The sequence below is a fragment of the Lichenostomus cassidix genome, chromosome 5, assembly GCF_008360975.1.
Source record: "Lichenostomus cassidix isolate B80296 chromosome 5, HeHo_3.0, whole genome shotgun sequence".
In the NCBI taxonomy this organism is placed as follows: domain Eukaryota; kingdom Metazoa; phylum Chordata; class Aves; order Passeriformes; family Meliphagidae; genus Lichenostomus; species Lichenostomus cassidix.
In genome coordinates this window covers 10,456,581-10,482,575 of record NC_139486.1, presented here as the reverse complement: position 1 = coordinate 10,482,575, position 25,995 = coordinate 10,456,581, and the positions used below count along the sequence as shown (strand labels likewise).

The following is a 25,995-nucleotide window of genomic DNA, read 5'->3' as shown; positions in this document are numbered from 1 at the left end:
TCGTACAGCCTCCCTGCTCGAGCAGATTTGTCCTAGGGCACACGTCTAGACGGTTCTGGGATTTTTCCAATGACGCGTACTACACAATCTCTCTGGGCAACCTGTTCCAGTCCGCGAGCACCTGCAAAGTTCTTCCTCGCGTTCAGGTGGAACTTTCTGTGCATCAATTTCTACCTGTTGTCTCGTGTCCTGGAGGCTGGCACCTCTGAGGAGAGCCTGGCTCCATTCTCCTGGAGCAACCCCCTTTTAGGTATTCATATAGAGAGATGAAATCCCCTCTCAGTTGTCTCTTCTGGAGGCTGGAAAGGCCCAACTCCCTCATCCTTCCCTCGCAAAAGAGATGCTCTACTCCTACAACTATCCTCCGCTGCCCTCCACCGGAGCCAGGAGCTCCACGGCCCTCTTGTACTAAGACTCGGTACAGCTTTTGCCCTAAGAACGGCGAAACCCAACTCGCGGTAACTCCGCCCGCGGGTGCCACCTCCAGCCGCACCCGGGGCCAGGCGCTCCGGGCGCACCGCCGCCGGGTTTTGCCCGCGCGAGCCGCCGTCGGCGCCGGGCGGCCCCGCCCCGGGGGGGCGCGGCGGGCGCTGCCGGGGGTGCCATTGGCCCCGCTGCCCGTGCCCCGTGCATCGCCGACACCGCCCGGGGCAGCCGCCGATGCGGCGCCCGCCCGCCCGCGCCTGCCAAGATGGCGGCTCCCGGGGCGGGGGTCTCCGGGGCGCCGCCGCCCCCTGTGCCCGCTGAGGACGAGCCCCCGGGGCCCCGCGGGGCTCCCCCCGGCGCGGCGGCGGCGGGGCGGGAGGAGGGCGGCGGCAGCGGCGCGGAGCTGCTGGCGGTGACGGAGGAGCTGGTGCAGAGCTTAGCCGCCCTGGAAGCCGGCGCGGGGGCGGCGGCGAGCGGCACCGTGCTGTACCTGCGGGCGGACGGGAGCGTGGCGGAGGGCGCGGGACCGAGCGGCGGCGAGCAGCGGCGGCTGCTGGAGCGGCTGCTGGAGAGCCCGGGGCCGCCCCCGCCGCCCCGTCCCGCCGCGGTGCCGCTGGCTCCCGCGGAGCTCCGGCAGGTCATCGAGCAAGTGAGCAAGGCCCAGGAGCAGCTGAAGCCGGCGCCGGCCGCCGCCCCCCCGCCGCAGCCCTGCCCCGCGGGCGGCATCATGCAGAACGCCGCCCGGCAGCTGCAGAGCGTGGCCCAGCAGGTCGCCCTGCAGCAGGGCAGGGCCGCGGCGGCCACCCGGCTCCTCCCGCAGAAGGTAACCCGGGGGCCGGGGGGACAGCGAGGGAGGCTGCGGCTGCCTTGGGAATGAAAGCCACGGCTGCGGCGGGTTTAATCCTTTTAAAAAAAAATTTTTTTTTCTGTCCTCCTCAGTCACACCTGCCCTCGGGTGTAGGCTCCAGCCCCATAGCTCAAAGGCACAGCTTTCAATGTGGTTTAGGAAAATCCGGGTTTGAATGGAGCTAATAGCTGCTGTGGTCAGTACTTTGGTCTGACAACACGTGCAGCCAAGAACAGCTTAGAAGAGCTGTTTCATAGTGGTTAGGTGGTGATACGCAGGTAGATAGTGCCTGCCGCTCTTGCAGGTGGACAGTACCTGGGCTCTTAACTCACGTTTGGGGTGCAGGGATTGTCAAGTGATTGATTCGGATTGAGGCAGAAATTCGGATGAGGCAGAGAGACTGTGAGAGAGATGAACAGTAACATCTGATTGTCTGAATCATCAGCACAAAGTTTTTGTGAGCTGAGCACATATTATAATATGTCCTGGACTGGGTATTTGGCCTGTGTAGCAGACTGTAGTTCTCCCGTGTTTGGGGTCTGCTGAAGGTTATGAATGTGCCTTGGTGATGCCATTGAATCTGCTATTCCAGACAGGCTTGCTAGCAGGAAACAAAGCTGTGACATGGCCTCAGAGCAAACTTTACATGCTTTAGTTGAACAGCAGTCACAGCAGTAAATGTGCAGGAAAACCCGTAGCTTGAAGGAAGGGAATCTATGCTTTGATGTTAAATCTCTGCTTTGATGCATTAAAATGGAAAACTAATGGTGTGCAGCAGTTTCTTCACGCTTTGCTTTGAGGGCATGTGTGCATTATCTTGATAAGTATTGTATTTATTTATTAATACTGTATTTGTGTAATTGCAACTCTTCCTTTTTTCCACAAAAGCAGCTGGAAGCCATTTGTGTCCAAGTTCAGCCAGGACAGATGAAGGAAACTGAAAGGCCAATGACATCATTGGCACCAATCCAGTCCAAAACTATAACGCTGAGTCAGCCAGTTGGTAGGAATTCTAGCATACCAGGACTTGGCATTATTAATCCCCAGATAATTAGGATACAGCCTGTTTCAGGAACTGAGCAGCAGCAGCAGCTATTCCTGCATAGTTCTTCTGAGTCTCCGGTTCAGTTGCTCATGCAGAGGCCTTTACCATCTCATGGAACAGTGTCTGTGAACAAGATTCCCACTTCTAAGATGGTGAATGGACAGAAGGCTACTCGTGCCACAGCCTTGGCTTCAAGGTCTCCAAATCCTACCGTGGCTGCAGCCAGTTCAGCAAGTACACCATGCCTTGAAAAAAAGCAAAAGGATGACAAGTTAAAGAAATCCCTGAAGGTGAAAACTCGTTCTGGACGGATTTCACGCCCCCCCAAATACAAAGCTAAAGATTACAAATTCATTAAAATGGAGGATTTGGCTGATGGTCATCAGTCTGATTCTGATGACTACTCTGAGTTGAGTATAGAAGATGAGGAAGAAGGAAAGGTGAAGGGAAAGGATGCATTATTCAGTTCTTCAAATTACAATCTGAAACCCAAAATGTTTAAATGTCAGACTTGTGAAAAATCTTATATAGGAAAAGGAGGATTAGCAAGACATTATAAACTTAACCCAGGTCATGGACAGCTGGAGTCTTTACCTCAGAAAATACCTCTAAATAAGCCTAATGGAAGTATATTTGTGGAAGAGGAAATGATGAGTCCAGCACATTTGGATTCAGCTGCTGTCACTTTAAGTCATGAAAAAGAACTAGCTATCAGTCTGGAAGAAACTGTTGATTCAAAGGCTGGAGAACAGGTAAAGTGTTACTTAGAAAAACTGTCTGTTTTTCTGTGGAAAGTGGAATGGCAGTTCTGTACCTGCACAGTCTTGTACTGCTCAGAAATATCCACTGATAGACTACATTAAAAAAGTTTCCCATTGAAGTGCTTTAAAAATCAAATTCTCTTGCAGTGCTGCAGGAACAGTACTTTTGCACAGACACATACAACTAAATGTTCACTGAGTGTTCGTTTGTTACTGGGTTTCTGACATACAGTTTTCACCTTGTCTGCATAAATGACATTCTTCTCTGCATTTGGATAAGAACACTGTTGTTCAGTTACAGCCTTTAGCATGACAGCAACACATCATCTGCTCTCTGATTTTCTGTTGCTGAAATAATGTCATCACAGAAAAACCTCTTATTTGGAACACAACAGTGAACCTGCAGCTTTTCCTAGAGCAGATTTTCAAAGTGGGGCTTTGAAACCCTGCACACCAAGCACTGGTGAAATTTTGAGTCTCTGGGTTGGAAGCTGCCTCAGCTGCATATTTTTTCCTGTGATGTTTTAAGCCGGTCACTTCAAAGTAAAGTTTCTCTTTTAATATTAAAATGACTCTTAATGTTATGCAGTAAGAGCTCATGCAGCTGCTGGCTAGGAAAAAGTACTTGTTTAGATGTAGGGGTGTCACATTTATTACTTGTGTTTGTGATTGTGAAGCCGTTCTCAGGAAAGTGAAAATTTACAGCTTAAGGTGCCAGTGCAGCAAACAAACCTTCCCTCATCCTCTACACTCACTTATCATCTCTGGAGAAAGGGAATTGCAGAATACTGAAGTCTGGTCTCTGAATTACTGTACACTTGTTTGATACAGACAGGAAGCCAATCAAGATACCCATGCTCAACCCTTAGTCTCATGTCAAATTTAGAACTAATTTAGTAATTTAATCCCTGGATAGAACTGACATAAATTTGCCATTTTTAGAGCTTTCCTAATCAGTAGAATAGTAGGGAGTTACTGAACGCTGGGATGCAAATGTAGAGATTATGCAAAGAAGCCTGATGTACCTCAATACTATTATAAACTCGTTTCTTAAAAGATGCTGGAACATTCTTAGAAATTCTAGCTTGGAAGGGAAGGCATTTAAGTAGGAAATCACTGCTTTGAACAGTTAAAAAGTTTTGCACTGAAATCATAATGATAATTTAGAAATAGAAAAGGTACTTTGAATTTCTGTGTGATCTTATAACAGAAGCTGCTTCCTAGATATGTTCCAAGGGAAGACAGGATTTTGAAATGTGGAAACTGGGCAGTACATTTTGATATTTAATTACTGGGCTTGTCACTCTTCACAGTGTCAGTTTTTGTTTTTCATATAAAGTCTTTATGCTTTGACATGGTTACAATGAAACCCAAATTATTTTTTGAGTATGTTTTATTGGTAATTTTTATTTCAACAACCTCTTCATAACTTTGCAAATAAAGGCAAAGTAGTAGGAGTCTTACTGATGTGCTGGATTTATTCCGCAACTTCCTTTGCAAGTTATGCTTGTATCCAGCTTTGCATTTTTTTAATATGCTATTTATTGTCTGCATAGATGACAAACTTAATTATAAAATTTTCTTCCTCAAAACTGTTTAAAATGGTCAATAAATACTTTTTCTTTTCATTAAGGCTTCAAAGTCTGTGGAAAGTAGACCCTTGTTGGCTGAAAAACCAAATGAAACCAATTCAGGACACCGGGGACCCGTAACACCAAAAGGACCTGGAAGACCCAGACGACCCAAGAGACGTGGTCGACCCAGGATGGGTGGAAGATCCAGGTGTTCTGGAAGGCTTAGCAGACCTGGTCAGTCCCCCTCAAAGTCACTTAGTAGTGTGTCAGCAGAACACAATGTATTCAGAAGAAAAGCTAGGTTAAAAGAGGTATGGTTCTCTTCTGCAATTACTTCACAAGTATTTTTTCCCCCTGCCCTTTTTCCCCCACCCCCCTTTTTTTTTTAATTACATATTTTCAATGGATCATTTTCAAAAATTTTTTTTTTTCACATCCTTATGTGTGGACAAGATGAAAGCCTACAATGGTTCTAAGAAGAACACATTAAGTTGTCTTTTAAGAAAAAAACTACTTCAAAAAGAACTCTGGAGAAAGGGAAAATGTTTTTTCAGTCTGAAAAAGGATTTTTGACAAGTAGATATATTCTTGCTATCCTTTTTTTGGAGAAAGAAAGTTACTAGCTACTGCTACGTATCTCATCCAACACAGTATAAGAAATAATAATTTTAAAAAACCCAAAAACCAAAACCAAACCCACTAAGAAGGTCTTGGGGGAGGATAGAATGGGGATTAAAATCCAACTAACACAACTTATTCTTTGTTTTCTGTGTGTTGTAGATCCTTTATGGCTACTAAAGCTCCTGAAGTTGCTGTTCTATGAATTGGCAACACTTTTGGGACTGAGCTTTGTCTGTACATGAGTAGTAACTGTTCTGAGGTTTTCTAACTTACCCCATTTTGGAGTTAGTTTGCATCTATTCTCAAAGCTGCTTAAACATACAGCAAATCTTTAAAAAAAAAAAGTAGTGATATTTTATGTTCTGAAAATGGGGTGCATAACATGTGGGCTGCTTTTTCCTAATAATCTCATTTTGGCTTTTGACAGCTAATACAACAATGTGATAATGAAGACTTAATGGAGCTGGCTCTCCCACGTCTTACAAAGCTTGTTACGGTGTATGAATTTCTGTTGATGAAGGTGAGTTTTTATGTAAAAATACTAAATTATTTTAGGGATACTTCCATTAGTATACATAAAAAGATTCCTTTAGAGACATAATTGAATTTCCTAAATTAGTATCATGCAGCATGTAGATGTTGCACACGTCAGTCTTACACAGGCAAAACTCTGGTAGGTCTCAACTCAAAGCCTTGCTTTTTGCTGCCTGGTTCAGTGGCATTTTGAATATTCCAGTCTTTTGATTTGCATGTTTCTGTTTTAAAATGTTGAACAAAACAAAATTGATAGATTTTAATTTCATCTTTTTTTAAAGTATAGGGAGGGAGAAACAAGCCCCTTTTTTCCCCCTCTTATTCCTAGGTTGAAAAAGGATATCCAGCCAAAGCTTACTTTCCAGATGTGTATAGGGAATTTGAAGACTTGCATAGCATGGTAAAGAAAATGGCTTATGATCACCTCAGTAGTTCTGATTCTGTGAATTGCCAGCAGCCTGTTGAAATAAAAGATGCTAAGGTAATAAAGCACTCTGTTTGGAACTATGTTTTGTTTGTTTGCTTGCTTTATTTTAGATGCCTTGCACTTTTAATTTTCTCTGATAAGCTTTCCTGTGCAGGTAAATTTATTTGAAGACAACATGATTTTTGATTAGCAAAAATAGACATTATTGTAAAAAGTCCAACAACTTACCAAGAAGAAAAATCCATGATAAAACTACAATTCTAGTTTATGTCAGCGGATACAACTAGAAAGATAAAAACCAATTCTAGCAGTGCTGAATACCTGCCTTGCATATCTAGAGTAGTATGAAGCTGCATGTCACTGCAAGGTGTATTTAGCATTAACTGCTAATAAAAGTACATCCTGAGGTTTGATCAGGAAGGAGGGGGTCTGTATTTGAAATGAGTGATCTTGATTTACAGGAGTAAGTTTGCTGCAAAATGAGGGCAAACTGAATGCATCTATGCAGTTCATGGTCATACTAACAAATGTGAAAGGTAGTGGCTACATTAGTAAAGCTGCTAACTATTTGAGTGACTCCAGATTCATTGTTTATGGAACTGTATCTGGAAAGACAGATGGAACCTCTTGCTTGCTTCTCTTCTGTGTTAATGTGGATTCTTAATATAGAATGATGCTCTTTAAAAAACAAAACAAGACCAAACCAAAACCCACAACCTCGTCTTGAGAAGCTGGATAGTAGCATGCCTCCGTAAGGCTAAAGCACAAAAAAGGAATGTGTGAAGGGGAAAATCCTTAACTACGCAGATATACTCTAAACAGGAAGAATTTAGTATTTTTTGTATGATGGAGAGCCTCAATAATCTTTATTAAACTCTGCTCTGGGTAACTGACTCTGGATTCTATATATAACCATAATTCTTTCGAGTTTGCCTGTTGTCACCTTCAGATGAAGGTCATGTGTCGGTGTGAAGGTTAGCACAAAACATGAGAGTCTATATACTTGCATTGAGCTGAGATGATTGTCAGGCTTTACACGGTGTAGTTCTAGTTCAGTTTTAAGAAGACTAATCTGTATTTCAGCATTCTTGTATTCAGATCTGAGAGGCTAACTTTGACTTTTTTCCCTATATCTGTTTTTGAAGGTTGCTGAGTCGCTAGGAATTGCAGAAATACTCAGTGGAGAAAAGAAGATGCAAGGTGCAGGCTCTTGTTCACAATGTGTATTTAAAATGGTTAGTGAGCAAGTGCCTGTGGACATAATGGGACAAAAACGGTTAGCTGAGGTATGGAATACCTTTGTGAAAATTGAAAATTAAACTAAGGCAAATTTAAACTTTTTTAAATACATCATTATTCCTTAAAAAATCACGCTAGTATTATCTGAGTTGTGTTAAAGCAAGGCTTCTGTGGTGTTAGAAATACTGAAAGTACTCTTCTGTAGTACCATAGCAGGGCATATGAAATAGCACACTAAGTATATGCTTTGGGAAGACATTTGGTAGCATGCAGGACAGAATATTAAAGATTTACACGTAATGTCATTATACAGGGACAAAAGAACACTGTTGAGGTGCTAGTAACTGGGGGCCCCGCAGATTCCAACCTATGTTAGAGGAAGTGGCCTAAGCCACAGCAGGCTCAGACATTGAAGTGATTGCTGTGCTAATTGGTGATGGATAGAGGGGCATGAAAACAGTTTCTTTTTTTGACAAGTCAGTTGACAGGCTTCAGTCTGTTTACAGCTGTAGCAGAGAGCCATGTTTCCTCTCCTTGGAGTTTTGGCAAAGTGTGAGGGCTGTGTTTACATCCTTGCCTTTTAGGAAGAGCTTTAGAGTAAATCCTGTTTTCGAGGATCATCAGTGCACTGCTCTGATGTTCCCCCAGTTACCTTTTCCAGTATTGTCAGCTGTTATGGGGCAGCAGTTAATCATCTCTTGTATTGACAGAGCTCAGGGGAAGAACCATTGCCACCAGCCAAAAGGACCAAGTTAGAAGATGTAACAGAGAATGTGAACAATGGTTATGCCAGTCAAGATGAAGTGAAAGAAAAGAGTGGGAATTTGTGTACACTGTTTGAAAAAGATGGTAACCTCTTCAGATTTTCTAGTTCTGTTCTGTTCATGGAGGAGCTGAACAAATCTTTGTGCTTCAAGCTACTGTGGTTTTTGTCTTAAAGTTTCATTTCTTAACTTGCTTCCCAGGTCCTCCAAAAGCAGCTGTTTAATTGGAAAGGCCTTATGAGGAGGGAAAAGTTACAGATGATGAAGACAGGAGTAGCTCAATTCTGGATGCATGATAATCCAGTTATTGATACTACTTAAGAGCATAGTGTTGTCCTCTGCTGTGTGCTTCGTGTCTGTCCTATCCCACAGAGTGCATGACTAGTGTGTCAGCTGTGGGAGAGCAGAGGAAGAGGAAGCATAGTGCATGTCCTTCCTCTTAGCCCCAGCCAGCTACAATAGCAGAATTACCAGAGCTTTGTGGAGCTTGGGGGAGGAAAGGGAGAGCTGGTGTAGGCTGTCCTGTATCCATCACTGCAATACATCTTGCATTGGAATTGAGGCACCATTTTGCACCACAGTCTTCAGGTGGCTGCGTTTCTTTTTATTCCTTCTTCATCTTTCATTCTGCTGCCTTTCAGATTAGCAGGCTAACAGTGAAAGGAAAGTAAATCTCTAATAAGATATGTCTTCCAGTTCTATCTTCTTTGTAAATACCTTGTTTAGGAGTTGCTGTGGCTTTGCTTTTGCCCTTTGCATGTCTTTCAGTCAATAGTTATTTTTGTTTCCCTCCCTTTGTTTTCCTTTTTCTGAAAAGAAAGAAAGGCTCTCTGCATGATCACACTTACTTCTTGCTACACTATGATTTTCTTCTGGGCCATGAGTTTTTTAAATTATGTTTTTCTTGCACCTTCTAGTAGGGCTTTTGCTAGTCTACAGTGCAAAAAGTTAAAAATAGTCCTTTGTGCAGTTTTAGGTCTCCTTTGTTGTGCACTGGTATCTTTCAGAACAAAAAAAACCAAACCAAACCCCAAAGCCAAACCAACCTATTTGTTCCTTTTGAGCTTTAATAATGAAGACTGACAGCTCGTATTACTGCAGCTTAGTAGTTACTGTTCAACTACCTTCAGGGTTTGGGACCTGGCTCTTGGTCCAGGTCAAGTAACTGGTAGAACACTGCATTTCTTGTGTTTTTTACCTTTTCTGTCACAGGATGAAAGTACTCCTAGGGCTCTAAGCAGAATTAATTAATATGTAGTAACCTGATGACATGTCTGAGTCCAGTATGAGCTTGGTTAACAACAAAAATTTAAACAGAAGTTTAAATGCTTCCATCAACTTACTAATGGTGATGAGGATAAACAGCTGACAAGTTTGTGCCTAGTAAAGTCTTTATCTTTTAATGTTACTGGCTGCATGACAGATGGAAGAAAATTGAATTTGACTTTCAGCCCAGGCTGTTTTCAGAATTAACAGAAAAATGCTGCCTCAATGTAAGGTCTCTTAATATAGAAATACTTCAACAAATACCACTATTCAAAAATTCCCTAAATATTTTTATACTGACTTTCTCATTGGGAAGTTCTGTGAAACTCCTGTAAGGTGTTTCAGGTTTGCTAATTTGGGGGAAAGAAAGCAGGGAAGTAGTCTAGATTTTCCTCCAAAATTTTTACTGAAAAATAATTTTTTGCACATGCAATATTAGATTGCCCAACAAAATAATATTTCTTTCCCCTTTTCAGGTTTTAATCCTTTAAATGGAGAAATCCTGCTTTCAGAAGATAGGCATATCACTTGCTGCACAACTGGAAGTACATTACAGATGGCAGAGGAACATAATTCACTTGCTGATTCAGGAGTTAGAATTGATGGTGAAAATTCAGGTACCTTGACCCAAAGTGTGGAAATGAGGATAGAGTATCCCCAGCCTGTGAGCATCCAGGGACCAGATCTGGCAGGTGATGCATCTCTGCTGCACACTGAAGTCGTGCTGCCTGTCGAAGGAGGTGGCTCAGCTGGGCTGGTTCAGGCACACTTCGTGAGTGGGACTGCAGCAGGGGCACTGGCAGCTCCTGAACTCCACAGCTCTGTTTCAGGGCAGGCAGTGGCCAGTCAGAGCACTGGCCAACCAACCAGTCAAGAAAATGGTCACAATCCAAAATATCAGGAACTGCAAGAGGAAAACCCTAATTTTGCAATTAAAGAGCATTCTGGGCAACTTCATAATGCTGATATGACTGACGAGATACAGGAACTTGAGAAAGTTTTTTCAACAAACATTGTGCCAATGAACTACCCCCACAGTGCTCAGGCTGAATCGCACCAGAATGCTGTCCAGGGAGCCTCCCTGTCCAATCATGAGAACCAGGAAAATACTTATAAAAATGAGAGTGAATATTCTTGTGGGACGGAGGAAGCACACGAGCTGGCAAATACAGTTACTGTGGACGAAACTGTAGCTTTTGAGATTTCTGATGAGAGCCATGATTTTTTGTCTCAGGGACACGAACAGATTTTTATTCAGACTTCAGATGGGCTTATCTTGTCTCACCCAGACACTGCTGTTTTGTCTCAGGCGGAAGGCATCGTTATTGTGACTGATTCCGATGGTACTACAATGCACATTCGCACACCCGAAGGGATCCCTTTGGAAACAGTGGAAGCACTACTGGCAATGGAAGCAGGTGGCCAAAGTGAAGATATTTTGCTCTCGCAAAGTGAATTGGAGCCATAAATTAGAAAACCATATAAGCTTTCTTCTGGAAAAGACTGATCATAAAATGTATATTTTTCTAATGTGAATACTGAGATAATTGAAATTTAACTTTATTTGTAAACTGTTTCTATTCCCTGTACTTTTTATAACTTATGTTTATATAAATCTAGCAGCATTGCAACCAAAAATTCTAGAATTAACATTGTTCTATTTGCTTTATATGTTGGGAATGGATGGAAAGTGGAAATCTTGTCAACCCTAAAACTTGCACTGTTCCCTTTTGTTATATAATTCCTTTTCTCTCTAGCCATCTAAAATTACAGTATGTTGTACTGCTGTTCAGCAGTGATGTGCTGTGTACTGGCAAGCTGTATATGGGTTAAATAAAAGCTATATTAAAAATGTGCATTTTCTGTGCTACTGAGACTACAAAATACTGCTGTTTTAAAAGCTATCTTGAATATTCATTAGCATCTAGACTTGATGCACATAGATCTGCCTAAAAACATGGGCAGTTTTAAGTACAATCCAAACTTGTACATTCTGGGAATAATGTGACAGCCTAGCTGATCCTTACTGAAATAAGCATTCACGGAGTTACAGACAAAAATAGCCTTAAACAAGATATGATTTGTACTGAATGGTTGGAAATGTATTTAAGTTGCTTGGCTAGTGTTCAGCCACACCTTTAAAAATTGCTGTTACATAGACAAAGGGGAAGGTGCGTAAGTAGTGATCTAATTTTCCTTAATGAGATACCAAGTTCTTTTTCTGCCTTAGTCTGTCATGACCTATTTTTGGTATACTGGTATTATACCTTTATCAATTCTACACTTTGACCTTCCTAGTACCTCCACACCACCTTGTACTGTTTAATCATAATACAAAGGGACTATTGCTCTAGGCAGGGAGAAGACTTGGCAAATTACTTGTATTTTTGTCATACTTTCAATATGATCCTTGGACCATATTATATTTTTGTGGAGACCTCCTAGCAGCATCTTGTCTAAGGCACTGTCTTTCCTTCCAAGAAGTTTTTCAACAAGTGAAAAAGAACAGCATTAAATGAATAGACATTAATGAAAAGTGGTAACATATCATTAAAATGTGTGTGTCAGCTCATTGCTGAATAGATGGAACTACTGGGATAATCTGCCAAGGATAGGAGAACGGTTCTTAAATCAAGTGTGAACACTGATTTTGTTTTTCATGGTATTCTTACTGAAGGAAAACACTAAAATTGAATCTAAACAAAAGGGAAGACAATTTGCAGCTTAAATGAACTGCTCTACTATGTCCCTTTGAACATACTTGGGTTGGAGTTTTTTGTTTGGAGTTTTTTTCCTTGGTTGCCTAAGTAGAAGATGAATTTGACTAGCCAAAATGTTGCTTTTTATGTCATTGGGAAAGATACTGTACATTAATGAGTTATTAATGAGTTACTATTTGTTTTGGGTTTTTTCCCTCTTTTTCTAGGACGTGGTAATTGCTGGAGGATACAGACCTACCTTCTAAGTGAAGGTAGCACACAAAGCAGAGTTCTGCTGGTCTTTCAAAGTCTTTGATTGCAGTGAGCAACTCTTTATGATACTCTTTTGTACCAACTGTCTAATAATTATACCTGAGGGCTACAAATATAACAAAGCATGACAAAACATGACTGCAATGATTTTGCAGTAATCTTCCTCTGTCCAACAGAAGTCAATAAGCAGGAGGGTCTGTGAATATGAAAACTCCCTCCCAATGAGCTTCTTTCCTCTTAAGAAATGAGAACAAACCACAATTTCCACCTGTGCAGAAAATGAAAATTTGCTTCAATTTTGCCTTCCCTAACAATTTGCACATGCTGGGAAATACAATACACCTACTCTCATCTTAGAAGAACAATTCTATATATGAACCACTTCTTTCTCCTTGGAAAATATTTTTGAAATGCAGAGATGTTTCCATAGTGACACAAGTCTGGCCCTACTAATATGAAGTAAGGTGGCTGTTAAACTAGGTGGAACACTTCCAGTGAAAAAATAAAAAACCCGGCAAAGCTGTTCCTAACTGTATTCTCCTTGAGCTACACCAGAAGTTCTTTTTAGATGCTGAAATTGTGGACTAAGAATAGAACTCTTACTAGCTGCCAGAAACAACCTCATTGTTCAACAGAGCAGCATTTCAAGAAAACTTTTCCAGTTCATGTCTGTTTGTCTTGTTACTGCAGGAAACTTCATACATTTCCCTTCTCAAGTTTATGAGGTTTCAGCTTGGAGCTAATTAGGTAAGTGGCCCTTCTTTTCCTATCAGTGCAGACAGCTACACCTTCAAACTAAAACCACTTGACATCAGTACCAGTAATCCAAGGAAAATCTCACTGAGCCCTATGACATGGAGCAAACAGTATGGGAGAGAGCCTTGATGAAAGCAGGTTTTGTTTTATTCAACAGATGCTTCCATGGAACATCTCTTAAAAAAAAAAAAAAAAAAGAGGTAAAATTAATCAAAAGAGAAAAGACCTTCTTATATAATGACTGTGGAATGCTGAGTTGTACTAAACCTTCTCTGGGTGGTGGTTCAGGCTTGGATCACTCTTCGATGGTGATGTACCCAACACCACCAGAACCAAAACCAAACCAGAATTTACACTATTGTCTTTGCAGTGCAACAGCACTTCAAAACCACATACCAAACCATGTGTATCCTTTTGGATTCTTCCTTTTGTGCTTTCCTTTCCTCCACTTATAAAGCATGTACAAAAACATTTGCCCTGTTAATTCATGCAAAAAAAAAAACTGCACGAAAGATCAAGAAGTGCTGAATTTCTATGGCAAAAGGGACCACGTTGGTATTTTAGGCTGTCCAGACTTGGGAGGAAGTAACATCTTTTGCTGTAGCTTCTACATGCACTGAATCCCTCCAGACCACCAAGTAGTGATTACCTCTTTCTGATTATAGAGGACTTAGCCTCCTTTCTGTAGCTTCTCTGTTGCTCTTAAAATAGATAAAAACCAAAACTAGATGGTCCCACGTAGAAAAAGGAGTATCAAGTAAGGAATACAAATAGAAAAAAATATTTTTAATAAGTTTTACAAAAAATCAACTTACTTGGTAAGCCTTGGAATTTGCCAATTAAGTTTCATGTAAGCATCACTAGAAGCCAGCCACGTAACGTTTGGAATTCTAGCACTGTCTGTGTCCTGTTTCAAGCAGCATGGCTTCGAGGAGCAGTGTGCTGCTGTTCTCAATGTAAGGCTGGTACAACCATGATGATAAATACACCATCATCAGATCCTGGTCAGCAGAATGAGCAATGTCTTGTACAATTGTTTGCTTGAGTTGTAGTTCCTTCTTGTACATTTCAGAGAGCTTCAGAGCAACCTCATCTGAAATGGATTGAAAAACCACACACATTGACCAGAACATTTCAGCAATTCTCTAAAAGCTAAATTATAATTGTAATATGTGGATCATTTAAAAAAATGATCCTACCTTACATAAGCTATTCCTCAAATTTAGCCATCTTTTTTTTTACAGCATTAATCGTGTTTTCACATTAGAATATAAAATGCTAAACAATTTCCTCAGCCTTGGGATATATTTTACACACTTCTGATTTTGACATGAGTCCCCATTTAAGTATAGAATAAGCAGTGATATTGGTTCTCAGGACCCACTGTAAAATTATCAAATACAGCTATTCCTCAAATAACTGAAATTTGATTTTAAAATTTGGTAATGCTATCCTGCAATAGAAGCTTCACATTTCAGAGTCCCTCTTGATTTTAGCTAATCTAAAGGATGCCCTCACCTGCTGTGATCCACTTCAGCAATGCATGATCACCAATGAGTAATACCCATAGTGAAAAACAACAGGAAAAAAATCCCAACAGACCAAAACTGAAGCGCTTACGGTAAAAAACTAATACTGTTACTAGTTATGTTAGTAATACTGGTAGAGGGGTTAAAATGCATCTGTAATCTTTCATTGTTTGACTTCCTAAAAAATAATCACACAAAGTGTTTTTAAGGAGAGACTGATCTTGTGTTTCTAACTTAGCCTGAAGTCTCACTGCCTTCAGAAGGATTTAGTCTTTCATGGAGTAAAGAGCATCACTAAATGATTCAGTCACAATGGGTGTTTTGACAGCAGTTGTCTCTGTCATTCTTATTCTTTTAAGCTGGCAGAAACTAATACATAAGATTCCTGCTAAACTGTGGTAGTGAAGTAAGAAGCAGGGCTTCACAGAGGTATGATTTTCACAAAGAAAGCAGTTGGTTTGCATGCAATCAGGTTTCTCTTGAATTCAGACAGTTTTAAAACTGTTGGGAGGCAGTACCTTTTGCCATCAAGTGAATGCTAAAAGAATTAATATTAACAGTAGACAGTAACATTTCTTAACTTGTCTTGACTGACATTGAGATCAGAGGCATTTTTCTTTGGCTGCTTGAGAATTAAATGAGGTATAGCTTGCTCTTTGCATTCAAGGATTTAATTTCAGTGTCAAGTAACAAGCCAAGTAGTTAAGCCTACAGCTTAACACCAGCAAGTTGCAAATACTTCTCTGCCTGCAGAGGATGTGGCTGTTGCAGCTTGGACACTGCAAGCTGCTGACAAATTTAGTTCTATGCTGTAATTGTTGCATGTCAGACAATGCTTGGCAGTCATCAGCTGTAACCCTAAACCAAGTGGTGCATTCGTGTTTATTGATTAGTCAATTGTAAAGGAGACTCTCTCACTCTCAGGCAAGGCATCCAGATAAGAGGGCTTATTTTTCAGTCATAAATTAGATGACATTGATGACACAATGCAATTAGCTAAGATAATCAATATTTTACTTACAGAAGTATGGTGTGGGCCATGTATGAAAGAAGGGTGCTGTGCAATTCCCAGCTCCGTGGTGGAATTTTTCCAAGTCACAGATTGCTTTAGTAGTTGAAGTAAGCTTTTCCATTTTCAGTTGTATTTTTGTCTGAAAATGATGAACATGGAATGTTAATGAATATCTCAGGAACATTAGGCTACTATAATCTTAAGCATTTTTTAAAAACACACTACTTATTAAGGCTATCTAGTATTATAATTTCTAACTCACACTTTTTAAACTCCAGACAGGAATCAAAGTTGTAATCTGTATAAAAATTTAATATGAGAAACCCTGAAATTTTGAACACTGCAGATATGACTCTAATTTTGCACATTCTTTTGTTTCCCACATGTAGAAACATAATAAAGCCCTCTCATTTTTTCAGCTCCCTAGTTTTTCCTATAGCAATGTAGCACTGGGGAAAACATCACACAGGTGTAGCACAAGCCCTATCAACATGTTTTCTTACATTACCATATCAAGATGACTTAAATTTAATTTCAAAAGACCAGCAGCAGGTGAGAAAAGCAGCTCAAGCTACTACTGACAACAAATCTAGGCTAACAGTTTGCTTCAAAAAACAGGTCATTCCATCCACTTCCTTCATGTTCACTTGACTTTGTGCATTTGGGTATGAATATTTATACTAAAATGGAGCTTGCAGGCAGTATCTTTAGTCAAGCAGCTAAACCATAGATACATCTATGAACCTGAAAGCTCATATAAACTCATAAGGAATGAGAAATAAATTAGGTCATAGTAGCTATGTTTAGTATCCAATCTAACACTGGGTGCTTAGACTCCTGTTACTCAGGAAGAGTAAAAAATTGCATCAGTGCATTTGTAGTCTGAATACAAAACTACCTCAAGGGAAAAAAAAAAAAAGATAAACACCACACATTTTCCCAAAGAACAAAATCTGAGGGAAATCCAGCCAGTTTCCTACTTTTTCTAAATAGTGGAGGACTGTACCCTGTCTATTTAAAAAACCAGATATCCTTTTAACAGGCCTCCACTTTGGCAAAAGGCTGTAGAAGTTATTTTTAATAAGAATTTTAAATTACAGTGTCAGGCAGGAAAAAAAGTTGTTTGCTTCCCATCAAACTGAGAGGTGACATTAATTCCTAGCAATGTATCCAGAAAAATGTTGGGTTACATAATAATTATCTTACTCTACTCTCTAGAGAAGGAGATCTGCACAGCAAAAGCAGGTAGGCAGGCTAGAAATATGACTGCATTATGTCTGATCAAAGACAGCTGCAAGGATATGATGGCAGGTGAAGCATTGCTTTATGCTTTGCTGTTTCTTTTGTTCTAAACAGAGGGAATATCCAGGATGAGGAAACAGAAAGCAGGTGCAGCTTTGGAATGCCTTCTTTGTATGACTTGTTTCCAGATCACTTTATAAAGGCAGGAGTAGAATTAAAAGCAGAATGCAGATGTAAAGCCAACTTTCAAATTTGCCAGTCAAGCAAATAAATGGTACACTCTGAATTTATAGTCGTTTAGGTTCAAAATGAAAGAATTATGAATGAAAATCCCAATTTCCTGTCTACAACAAATACTTCGGTACATTTCCTTGTATTACTTGAGCACACTTGGAATTGATTCCTATTGCTTAAAACTGAAAAATTAGTATTACCATTTGCTTTAAGGTGTCAAGTAATTCTGCACAGCAATTGTCCAGCTCTTCATTGTATTTTGGGGTTGGCTTTTCAGGTTCTGTGGCATTGTTATCACATGCTATCTCCAGTTTGTTGTCTTTAAATCTAAAATAGAAACATAAGGCAGTGTAAACAACTGCATACAGGTTTACTTGAGCTGTGCAGATTTAAAATCCTTGTGATCTGATCATACAAATCTCTCTCTCACAGGCTGTTCACGAGAATTCTTATATAAAAACAGCACAAAGCGTATCTGGCCATGTGAGCAAATGGGGTTAGTACCAAAATCTTCAGAAAAAACAGAACTATGCTACCTTAGAACATGTGCTTGAAAAAATATCTGCAGGTGTTAAGACAACACTTCTCCCCTCTTTACCTTGCCCCTGTGTTGGAGTTTGTTCTCTCAAAATGGACAAGGTATGCCCAGGCTTCAAGTGCTCCACATGACAATCTGGTGTCTCACCACAAACTCACCTTTGTGCACAATTTAAGCCAAGAAATTTATCTGTGACCCCAGAGCAGCCAGTGTACAGACATCTGCCCTGTCTGGCAGACTTTCCCAGGCCAGCTGTAAACTTAGAGCTGGGAGAGAGAGCTGCTAGAGAGCAAAAACACCTGGCACAATTACAGCAAACTATTCCTCAGCTTGTACCTGTCAGAACCCTGTCAGACAAACCCTCTTCAGCTGTCAGATCTCTGGAGAAGCTGCTCAAAACCCTGTTAATTAAGGTTTTTCATTACAGCATCAAAATAAAAGCTCTACCAAAGTGGGGTTTTTTTTCAGTTTTTTGTTGGGTTTTTTGCTTTGTTTTGATTTGGGGTTTTTTTATGGTGGTTGTGGTGTGGTATTTCTGTTTGTTCTTTGTTGGTTTTCTTTAAAATCATCACTGGTAAAACCTTTTTGTCTGTACAAATCACCGATTTTTTCTTAAAATCTTCTGAACTTTTGACTTGAGTGAAACTTGATAGCACTGGCCTCACTGTAAAATATGCAAGAGAATAAGGGAACTCACATGGGCTGAGATTTATAGAATTAGGTGTTAACTTGGTACATTATATAAGTATTTTAAATACATTACATTTGACTATGTAAAATAATCACTTTTCATTTCTTGCCAATGTCATTACTATATGAGACATTATTTGAATGTAAATAGTTTATGTAACCAAAAAATGCAGCTGCTGAGTTTGATCTAAAAGCTAGCTTATCCACTATGACATGTTCTTTCCTCATCTCCAAAGAGAAATTTATAGTGAAGAAAGCAGATTAATCTCTCAATAAAAGCAATCTTTATGCTATCTTTACTCATGTGTATTAGCATACTTACTGTTCACTGATCCTCATGTTGACTATTTTGTTTGCCGCAGTAAATCCATTATCATTCAGTCTCTCCCATTTCATCATTAAATTATGCCAGTCTGCTGCATTATCTTTAATTTTTCTTGCACTGACAGATAAAACAGGCCTTCTTGGAGTACTATCAGGTGGACTTTTTGCTGTATGAGAAAATAAATATATTGAAGCCATTTAAAGCACACAGAAACAAATCAGTGTCCAGCAGCTCTTTGTGTGAAGGATTTCCTTGCTTTACTGGTGAATATTGATTAAAGTAAAATGGAATTTATGTTAGATGTCTTTGGTCATGAAATCTAATTCCTCATCTATTGCTACTTGCAAGAAAACCATGTTATTAAACAAATGCAAGCACATTCTGAGATGTGACATTGCAGCACAGACAGCAGTGGCTTTGTAGTGCTGGCAGATCTAGCAGTCTGCTGACATCAAATGACAGTCAGATGCTAATGCAGTGCTTCAGAGAAAGAAATCGTGGCAGAAAGAAATCATGGCAGCAATTACTGTGCATGCATGCAGTGCCATGGAGGTCAGAATTAATTCACGGCAACATGTGAGCTGTTTAGAGTTTGAGAGAAGGCTGGGTCCTGCAAAAGGCAGTGGGTGCTTCACTGCTGAGCACAAATCCCTCGTTTCGTGGTGTCTCCTTGGAGGCCAGACAGCTGCAGAACTCGCTGCACATCCTCTCATCACACAAAGCAGCACACCTTTGCAGCTCAGTCCCTGCCCCGGCAGCCAAAACAGGGCTCAAAGCCAAGCCAAATGCCCTGCCTGGATGTTTGCTGGCTTCAACTTTTATCCACAGAGATGCCTGAAAAGCGTTCATACCAAAAACAGAATCACAGGGTGGGTCCACTTGGAAGAGACCTCACTGGGTGACCTCAAGCAGGGCCATCCCAGAGCACACGGCACAGGATTGCCATGTCCAGACAGCTCTCGGACATCTCCAGGAAGGAGACTCCACACCCTCTCTGGCCAACCTGTTTCAGGGCTCAGTCACCGCACGGTAAAGATGCTCTTCCGCAGGTCCAGGGGGAACTTCCTGGGCATCAGTTCCTGCCCGCCACCTCTGGTCCTGTGGCTTGGCACCACCGAGAAGAGCCTGGCTTAATCCTCCTGACACCCACCCTTTGGGTATTTACACACAGAGCTGTGTAACACACACGGGAGACACCGGGCCTCCCTCCGCCCGGGCTATGAGCGAGGGCTGGGCACGGTGCGCACCGGGGTGTGACAGTGGCAGCCCGGCGGGCGGGCAGGGCACCACGGGGACATTAAACCTCGTTAGTTTGCTGAGAAAACGCCGGGACTCTACCTCTGTCCGCTCCCCGCCACCCCCCGCTCGCTCGCTCGGCTCCCCCCTCACTCACCCGCCATGGCGGCCCCGCCGCCCGCGGAAGTTCGCTCACGTCCGGCCCCGCCCAGCCCGGCCCGGCCCCCAGCGGCGCAGCACCGGGGCAGCCGCCGCTCCGCCGCCTCGGGGCCCGGCGCCGCCGCTCCCGCCGCTGTCCCCGAGCCGCCGCCCGCGCTCCGGAGCGGTGAGTGCAGCCGCGTCCCCGTGCAGCCGGGGGAACCCCTCAGGGCCGGCCCGGTCCCGCTCCGCTCCGCGGGCGCCGCAAGCGGGGCCTGCCTCAGGCGCCTGTTGCGGGCGGCGCTCCCGGCCGGCGGGCAGCGCTCGGTGCGGGGCTCGAGGGGAGCTCCGGCGGGGCTCAGCGGCTGTCACCGCCCGCGGAGCGGCTGCAGGGGCTGCGGCGCCTCCCCTGGCCGGGGCTGTGGGTCTGGGCGGTAAATCCGGCATAAGCCGCGGTAAAGCCGGCGGGAAGGCGAGCCGGCCCCGCGCTGTCCGGCCGCAGCCGCTGGCTGTGTGTGCTGGCGGGGGCTGCAGCCCCAGGGGCGAGAGGCACCTCTTGGGAAGGAGGGGTTTGAAACATCTGCCAGAGTATGTGTCAGAAATGCATTTAAGGAAGGGAGGTTAAGACTAGGGGGAATGGCTTCAAACTGAAAGAGGGCAGGTTTATGTTACGTATTAGGAATAAATTCTTCACTGTGAGAGTAGTGAGGCGCTGAAACAGGTGGCCCAGAGAAGCTTCGGATACTCCATCCCTGAAAGTATTCAAAGCGAGCTTGGATGGGGCTCAGGGAAACCTGGTCTAGTGGAAGTGCCCCTGCCCATGGCAGGAGGGTTGCAACTAGATGATCTTTAGGGTCCTGTCCAGCCCAAACCATCGTAGGATTCTGTGAAGCTTTCGTAGGGTGTCACAAGACAATCAGCATGAATACAGCTGGGTTTTCCCATCCGTATAAGGACGTACAGTGACTGGGAGTTCTCCTTTTTCTACCCTTTCTGTCTCTTCCATCTAGATTTGTTGTTTTGTTGTTTATTTTTTTTGTTATGTCACAGAAAAAACAAACATCATGTGAGCCAAAAAGGCAACATTTCGTGGGTTGTGTAAAGCCAAGTGTGTGTTAATCAGGTAACCATGACCTGTGTGCCAGCTGGTCATTTGCCTGGGCGCAGGACACATGAAAGCAGAGCTCCTCTGGTGGGCTATGCGTTTGTGTTCTCTGCTCTTTTGGCAGCATTTGGCTGTGAAAAGCTCTGGAGATGTGACAGTTGGATTGCCTGCTCTGGGGCTAAATGTGTGAGCAGTATTAGAAAAGAAAACCGCTTTCCTTTTTAGTTGGCAGGATCTAGCTGAGAACAGAGGCTGTTGTGTTTAGCTGTGGTCATATGGGAGTTTGTCAGTGCCCTGAAGAACTTAAATGTAAGTTTTTATGACAAAGATTAAAAGAAAAAAAATGGAGCTGTTGTCCCTTTTGTACAAACAGGACCCTTGGGCTCAGAGAAATGCAGTGAGAGCTTTAGCTTCCTGCAGCCTATCTGTGGCATATCCTGGCACTGAACCTGTAACCACTGCCTGTCTGCTGTACCACAGGATTATCTGTCACTTTAGTTGCCTCTGTTAGACAGCATTGAGCCTTATTCCTGTTTCTGAGACCAGAAATAATACAATTAAAAAAAAAACAACAACCCAACCTGCTTTTCAAAACACGGCCTTGAATGCAGTATTTAAAAACCTGTGATGTCTGAGAGTTGAGAAGGAAGGACTCTGGTGATTGTTTTTGATGTGGTGTTTTTCTCCACTTTATCTCTGCTGCAGGACAGCTGCTTAGCACAAGCTGATTTGCCCTGTATGACTGTGCTGTACTTCAGAATAACTGGGGCTGACACAGACTGAACATACACATCCAGTTCCAAAATCTGCCTGAGAAAATAGATTATGTCCACTGTTTGCCTTTGATTAATGAGGTAGGAAAAACAGATAACAATTAATCCTAAAGCTGTTAGAGACTACATGTGATACACAACTGTTATTAGAGTGATACTGAAGGCTTCAGGCGCAAAAGCAGAGAATTGTGGCATTTGGGCACATGTTTTGAACGTACAGGCTACATGGAAGATTTTCTAGTCCATTATACGTTTGGTTAGTGTAGATAAAATTACTTAATTAGTAGCATTTTTAGTAAAAGTATGGTTTTGAGCTTTCACTTACATGTTTTCACACAAGCAGTACAAGTGTTTTGTTAGTCTGTAAACCACTCAAGATGGAACTAATTTGTGTACAATCTCAAAAATTTTAGTTCACTGATAAATTTTTCCCTTTTTTTCATTGTACAGGGTGAATTGGTTATAGAGAAAATATCTTAATTAATTTTTTGACTACTTTGCCATCAGAGATGTATATAAATTTTATGAAGAATGAGAGCCCTAACCTAACAGCAGAATTTTTAAATTTAACTTAGTATTTGACAAGAAATAATTCCTCCCATATTTTTGTGGGTGTGAAGGAAAAACCTTATCAAGCTCTTCTTTTTTCTCTCTTTTTAAATTAAATAAAAACTTACAAAACATGCATCAAGTTGCAGATAGGGTTATTGTAGAGGAAAGAGGAAATCTTTTTGTGTATAGTACAATTTTGTGTATTTCCATAGTTGGTAATCAGTTACTGTGTTTTTAATGGGTTCGTTGAGCTGGAAAAATAAGGGATGGAAGCTAAGAGGGTGAATTCTGAGGGTTTGGAAGGTCCTTTGGCAACAAAGGCGTGTGAGGTGGTACCAGCTACAAGAGCTTTGGATGCTGACAGATGTAAATTGCAAGAGTCACAAAGGGGACTTAAAAACCGAAATATGTGAAAATCATGAAGCAGTAGCTGGATAGGGGTAGTTGAGGTTAGACAGAGGAAGATTTGTACATGTGAGACTCAGGACAAAGACTGGATTTTGTTTTATTAGAGAAAAGAAAAAAAGACCATTGAGTGGTAAAATTACTGAAGTGGCAAAACAGCATGTTTAGAACAGCAAATGAGACTTTAGCAGTGGATTCTTTTTATATTCAGTTGACTGTAGATAGAAAGTAGTAAATGCTGAAGGAAGGGGGTAGGAGACTTAAAATATAGGTAAGGAAGTAGATGGTGTGTGAAAATATTGTGAAGATGTCATGGTGCACTGAGGTTATCTGTTAACTCAGTAAACAGCTGTGAAAGGAACTCTTCATTCAAAAATAGTTTGGACATGTTTATCAGCTAGTCTTTATGATATTTCATGAAATACATGTCAGGACTGGTTGTAAACTCTGAAGGAGAGTGGAATTAATTTCTAAGCTCTAGCAAGCAGTAAAAATAACCGCAATTAGGAGCATCTAACAACTGGTGCTATTGTAGTTACTGGCAGGTTTTGTAACAGATCAAATATAAGCCAAATAAATAATCTTTATTCCTGTGGTCTTGTCTATGACTTGCATGGGCAGTGTCATGCAAACAGTCCCTTTGGATTTAGTGGAATTGTATATTGACAGCTAGTGTTACAGGGCCCAAAGTGTGTGTGCTGAATGCTCTTGCACAATAAGTGAAATAGCTGGAAAACTGAGACACCAGAGCTTTTCACAGTCATGGAGATATTAAACTAGAGCGGATTTTTTTTTCTGATTTAGTTGATACACACTGCAAGCAATGTATGAAGCTGCCAAACAAATACCATTTTCCATCCTCAGAGAATTAAAAACTAGGCACAATAGGACGTATCATAAATTGCAGTAGGAGTACTTCACAGAATAAGTGTGAGCATTTGGAAGCACTTCTAACTTCATCTGGCAGATTTCTGTTTTTTATTTCTCTAAGAAAGTTCTAACTCTGCTGAAGCTGAAGAAAATCTTTGATGTTAAGATCTTAAACAACCATAGAAAACTTTACAGAAATACTAAGTTCTTATATTGGAAAACTGCAAGTAATTTTGGTACACTCTGTACTATTCTGTAAGTCAGACTTGCTCATAGCAAAATAAAATTCAAGAATTGAAGGGTTCTTTTCCATGTTTCAAAGTCATCCATGAGGAGAAGCAGCAGCTACTGCTGCAAAATGTTCTTGTCAAGGTTGTAGTGATGAGAAAAATCACTGGGTTTAATTAAATTTTTTGAATATTTTTACATTCCTCATGGTCATACTAGCTTTTTTTTAAGATGCCAGTATGTTATTACTGTGATGAGCTCTGACTACATTGTTTTTCTTGGAGAAGGGAAACAGGCTCTTTGTTTCTGTTATTCTTAGATATTGCCCCTTAAGTATATTTACAGTATTGCTCACAAGCATGAAATTATTTTCTTATCCATGAAAGGAAACCTGGGCATATGGTACTTTTTTTCCTGTTTGCTGCTTATCTTTCTAAATTCAGTTGCTACATGGATATTTTTCTGTGTCTGTCAAAATAGAAGTTCTTTCATTTTTACTTTCTCCCTTTCTTCCCACGTTATTTTAATTTTTTGGTTGTTATTTGATTGAATAGCAGATGTAGCTCTAGATTCTCAGCTTTGTTTTTTCTTAGCCTGTGGGGCATTAAGGAGTGGAGCTAGTTTGTTGCTTTGGTTTTACAGCCCTGTCTGACACAGTGAATATCCCATGCTCTCGGCACTGGTTGGATTGAGGGTAGAGGTTGCAGGAAGATGAAGAAATCATCACATGGATTGTTCAGTGTCAGAGCCCTTACGGTTTTTTCACTAGGCAGATGAGAAGAAATACTGCATTTGAAATTAATTTTGACAGGCTTACAGCTGCAAGAAAAGGGGGTTATCCCATATTTAGTGGTTACCATACATCCTTATATGTTAGCTGAACCTAAGAAATACACTTTTTGGTAACCTTCTTCAAAGAATAGGTTACATTCACTGCTGGAGTTTAACTTGGTTTTTCTTTATGCAAAGCAAAAACTGAGAATTTTTTCTTCTTTATTTGCTAAACTGTGGCTTTCTGTTAACCTTCTACTCTCTCCACACAAGTTAATGGCATGTCTTTTGCTTTTGTCTTTCAGATTTCCTTATGTGGTCATGTAGACGTGTTTATTTGAGCCTTAAAATTGCTGATGCAAATCCTTGCTATGGCATCTGTGGCTTCACCGGTTATATTTAAGGAATTTTGTCCCTTGTATTATCTCCTCAATGCTATTCCTACAAAGATCCAAAAAGGCTTCCGTTCTATTGTAGTTTATCTCACAGCACTTGATACCAATGGAGACTACATTGCTGTGGGGAGCAGCATTGGAATGCTTTATCTCTACTGCAGACATTTAAACCAGATGAAAAAATACAATTTTGAGGTAAATACTAACCTTTACTGTTCTCTCTTCTAATTAAGCCAAGTTGCTCAGAATTGAGCTCTCCTGTTGGTGTCTCATTAACTTTGGAGTTCTTTGTATGGTTTGTTTCAACAGGGGAGGTGTGAATCCATAACTTTTGTCAAGCTGTTGAGTTGTTTTGATGATCTGGTTGCTGTTGGTACAGCCTCAGGTCGGGTCGCAGTTTTTCAGCTCGTGTCTTCATTACCTGGAAGGAACAAACAGGTAAATCTTTGCATTTGCCTAAGCTTCTGTGAGGTTTAGTGTTGCTAATGCTAGGAGAGTGTTATCATGGCTCTTTGTAAGAGTGAAACCCAGTCAGTCTTGCTGATGACATAGCTGTGAATATGGTTTAGACTTCATATGCTAAGCTTATAAAAACAATAATATTAAAGCATGCTTTGCATTACAAAAGATGCGTTCAACCAAATATGCTTCAGAGAGATTTCTCGTGTGTAATAATTGGCTGATCTCTTTGGTGGGGGGGGGTTTGGATTGTTTAGGGAT

General features: G+C 41.4%; 3 protein-coding genes across 13 annotated transcripts in view; 2 read left to right on the top strand and 1 right to left on the bottom strand.

The window, feature by feature from the left end:
* The first annotated feature begins 116 nt into the window (after positions 1-116).
* ZNF839 (zinc finger protein 839) lies at positions 117-11,360 on the top strand. 6 transcript variants are annotated; one of them, XM_085061332.1, is made up of 8 exons: positions 117-1,249; positions 2,162-3,070; positions 4,713-4,964; positions 5,702-5,794; positions 6,137-6,289; positions 7,381-7,470; positions 8,185-8,323; positions 9,981-11,360. In XM_085061332.1, exons 1-8 carry the CDS (start codon positions 692-694, stop codon positions 10,970-10,972), a joined length of 3,186 nt encoding a protein of 1,061 aa, XP_084917458.1. In that variant the 5' UTR covers positions 117-691; the 3' UTR covers positions 10,973-11,360. The 6 variants fall into 6 exon arrangements, with proteins under 6 accessions (XP_084917458.1, XP_084917459.1, XP_084917461.1 ...); XM_085061331.1 differs by having other exon boundaries at positions 507-1,249; positions 2,165-3,070; positions 7,381-7,521; XM_085061330.1 differs by having other exon boundaries at positions 507-1,249; positions 7,381-7,521.
* CINP (cyclin dependent kinase 2 interacting protein) lies at positions 1,904-20,307 on the bottom strand. 3 transcript variants are annotated; one of them, XR_014852451.1, is made up of 6 exons: positions 20,196-20,307; positions 18,800-18,968; positions 17,450-17,576; positions 15,783-15,912; positions 14,048-14,325; positions 1,904-2,563 (listed from the first exon to the last, which is right to left on the bottom strand). XR_014852451.1 is itself a non-coding variant. In XM_085061351.1 (5 exons), exons 1-5 carry the CDS (start codon positions 20,200-20,202, stop codon positions 14,123-14,125), a joined length of 636 nt encoding a protein of 211 aa, XP_084917477.1. In that variant the 5' UTR covers positions 20,203-20,307; the 3' UTR covers positions 13,998-14,122. The 3 variants fall into 3 exon arrangements, 1 of the variants encoding a protein (XP_084917477.1); XR_014852452.1 differs by lacking the exon at positions 1,904-2,563 and adding an exon at positions 13,358-13,709; XM_085061351.1 differs by lacking the exon at positions 1,904-2,563 and having other exon boundaries at positions 13,998-14,325.
* TECPR2 (tectonin beta-propeller repeat containing 2) overlaps positions 20,244-25,995 on the top strand; it is a 42,432-nt gene continuing 36,680 nt past the window's right edge. For 3 of the 4 annotated variants that reach the window (XM_085061326.1, XM_085061329.1, XM_085061328.1), the window contains exons 1-4: positions 20,244-20,363; positions 21,987-22,135; positions 25,186-25,470; positions 25,585-25,713. In XM_085061326.1, coding sequence (XP_084917452.1) covers positions 25,237-25,470; positions 25,585-25,713 — 363 coding nt within the window. In that variant the 5' untranslated portion in view covers positions 20,244-20,363; positions 21,987-22,135; positions 25,186-25,236. The remainder of the gene's footprint in view (positions 20,364-21,986; positions 22,136-25,185; positions 25,471-25,584; positions 25,714-25,995) is intronic. The other variant, XM_085061327.1, reaches the window with a different exon arrangement.

What these genes read in the sequence shown, in the direction of transcription:
- ZNF839 (XM_085061330.1), top strand. Translation starts at nt 692, where the DNA reads ATGGCGGCTCCCGGGGCGGGGGTCTCCGGGGCGCCGCCGCCCCCTGTG. An exon ending in GAAAAGCTAGGTTAAAAGAG is followed by an intron (nt 4,965 to 5,701) that starts GTATGGTTCTCT and finishes GGCTTTTGACAG; the next exon opens with CTAATACAACAATGTGATAA. An exon ending in ATGAATTTCTGTTGATGAAG is followed by an intron (nt 5,795 to 6,136) that starts GTGAGTTTTTAT and finishes TCTTATTCCTAG; the next exon opens with GTTGAAAAAGGATATCCAGC.
- CINP (XM_085061351.1), bottom strand. An exon ending in AACATGAGGATCAGTGAACA is followed by an intron (nt 17,577 to 18,799) that starts GTAAGTATGCTA and finishes TTTCTATTTTAG; the next exon opens with ATTTAAAGACAACAAACTGG. An exon ending in TTGACACCTTAAAGCAAATG is followed by an intron (nt 15,913 to 17,449) that starts GTAATACTAATT and finishes CATCATTTTCAG; the next exon opens with ACAAAAATACAACTGAAAAT.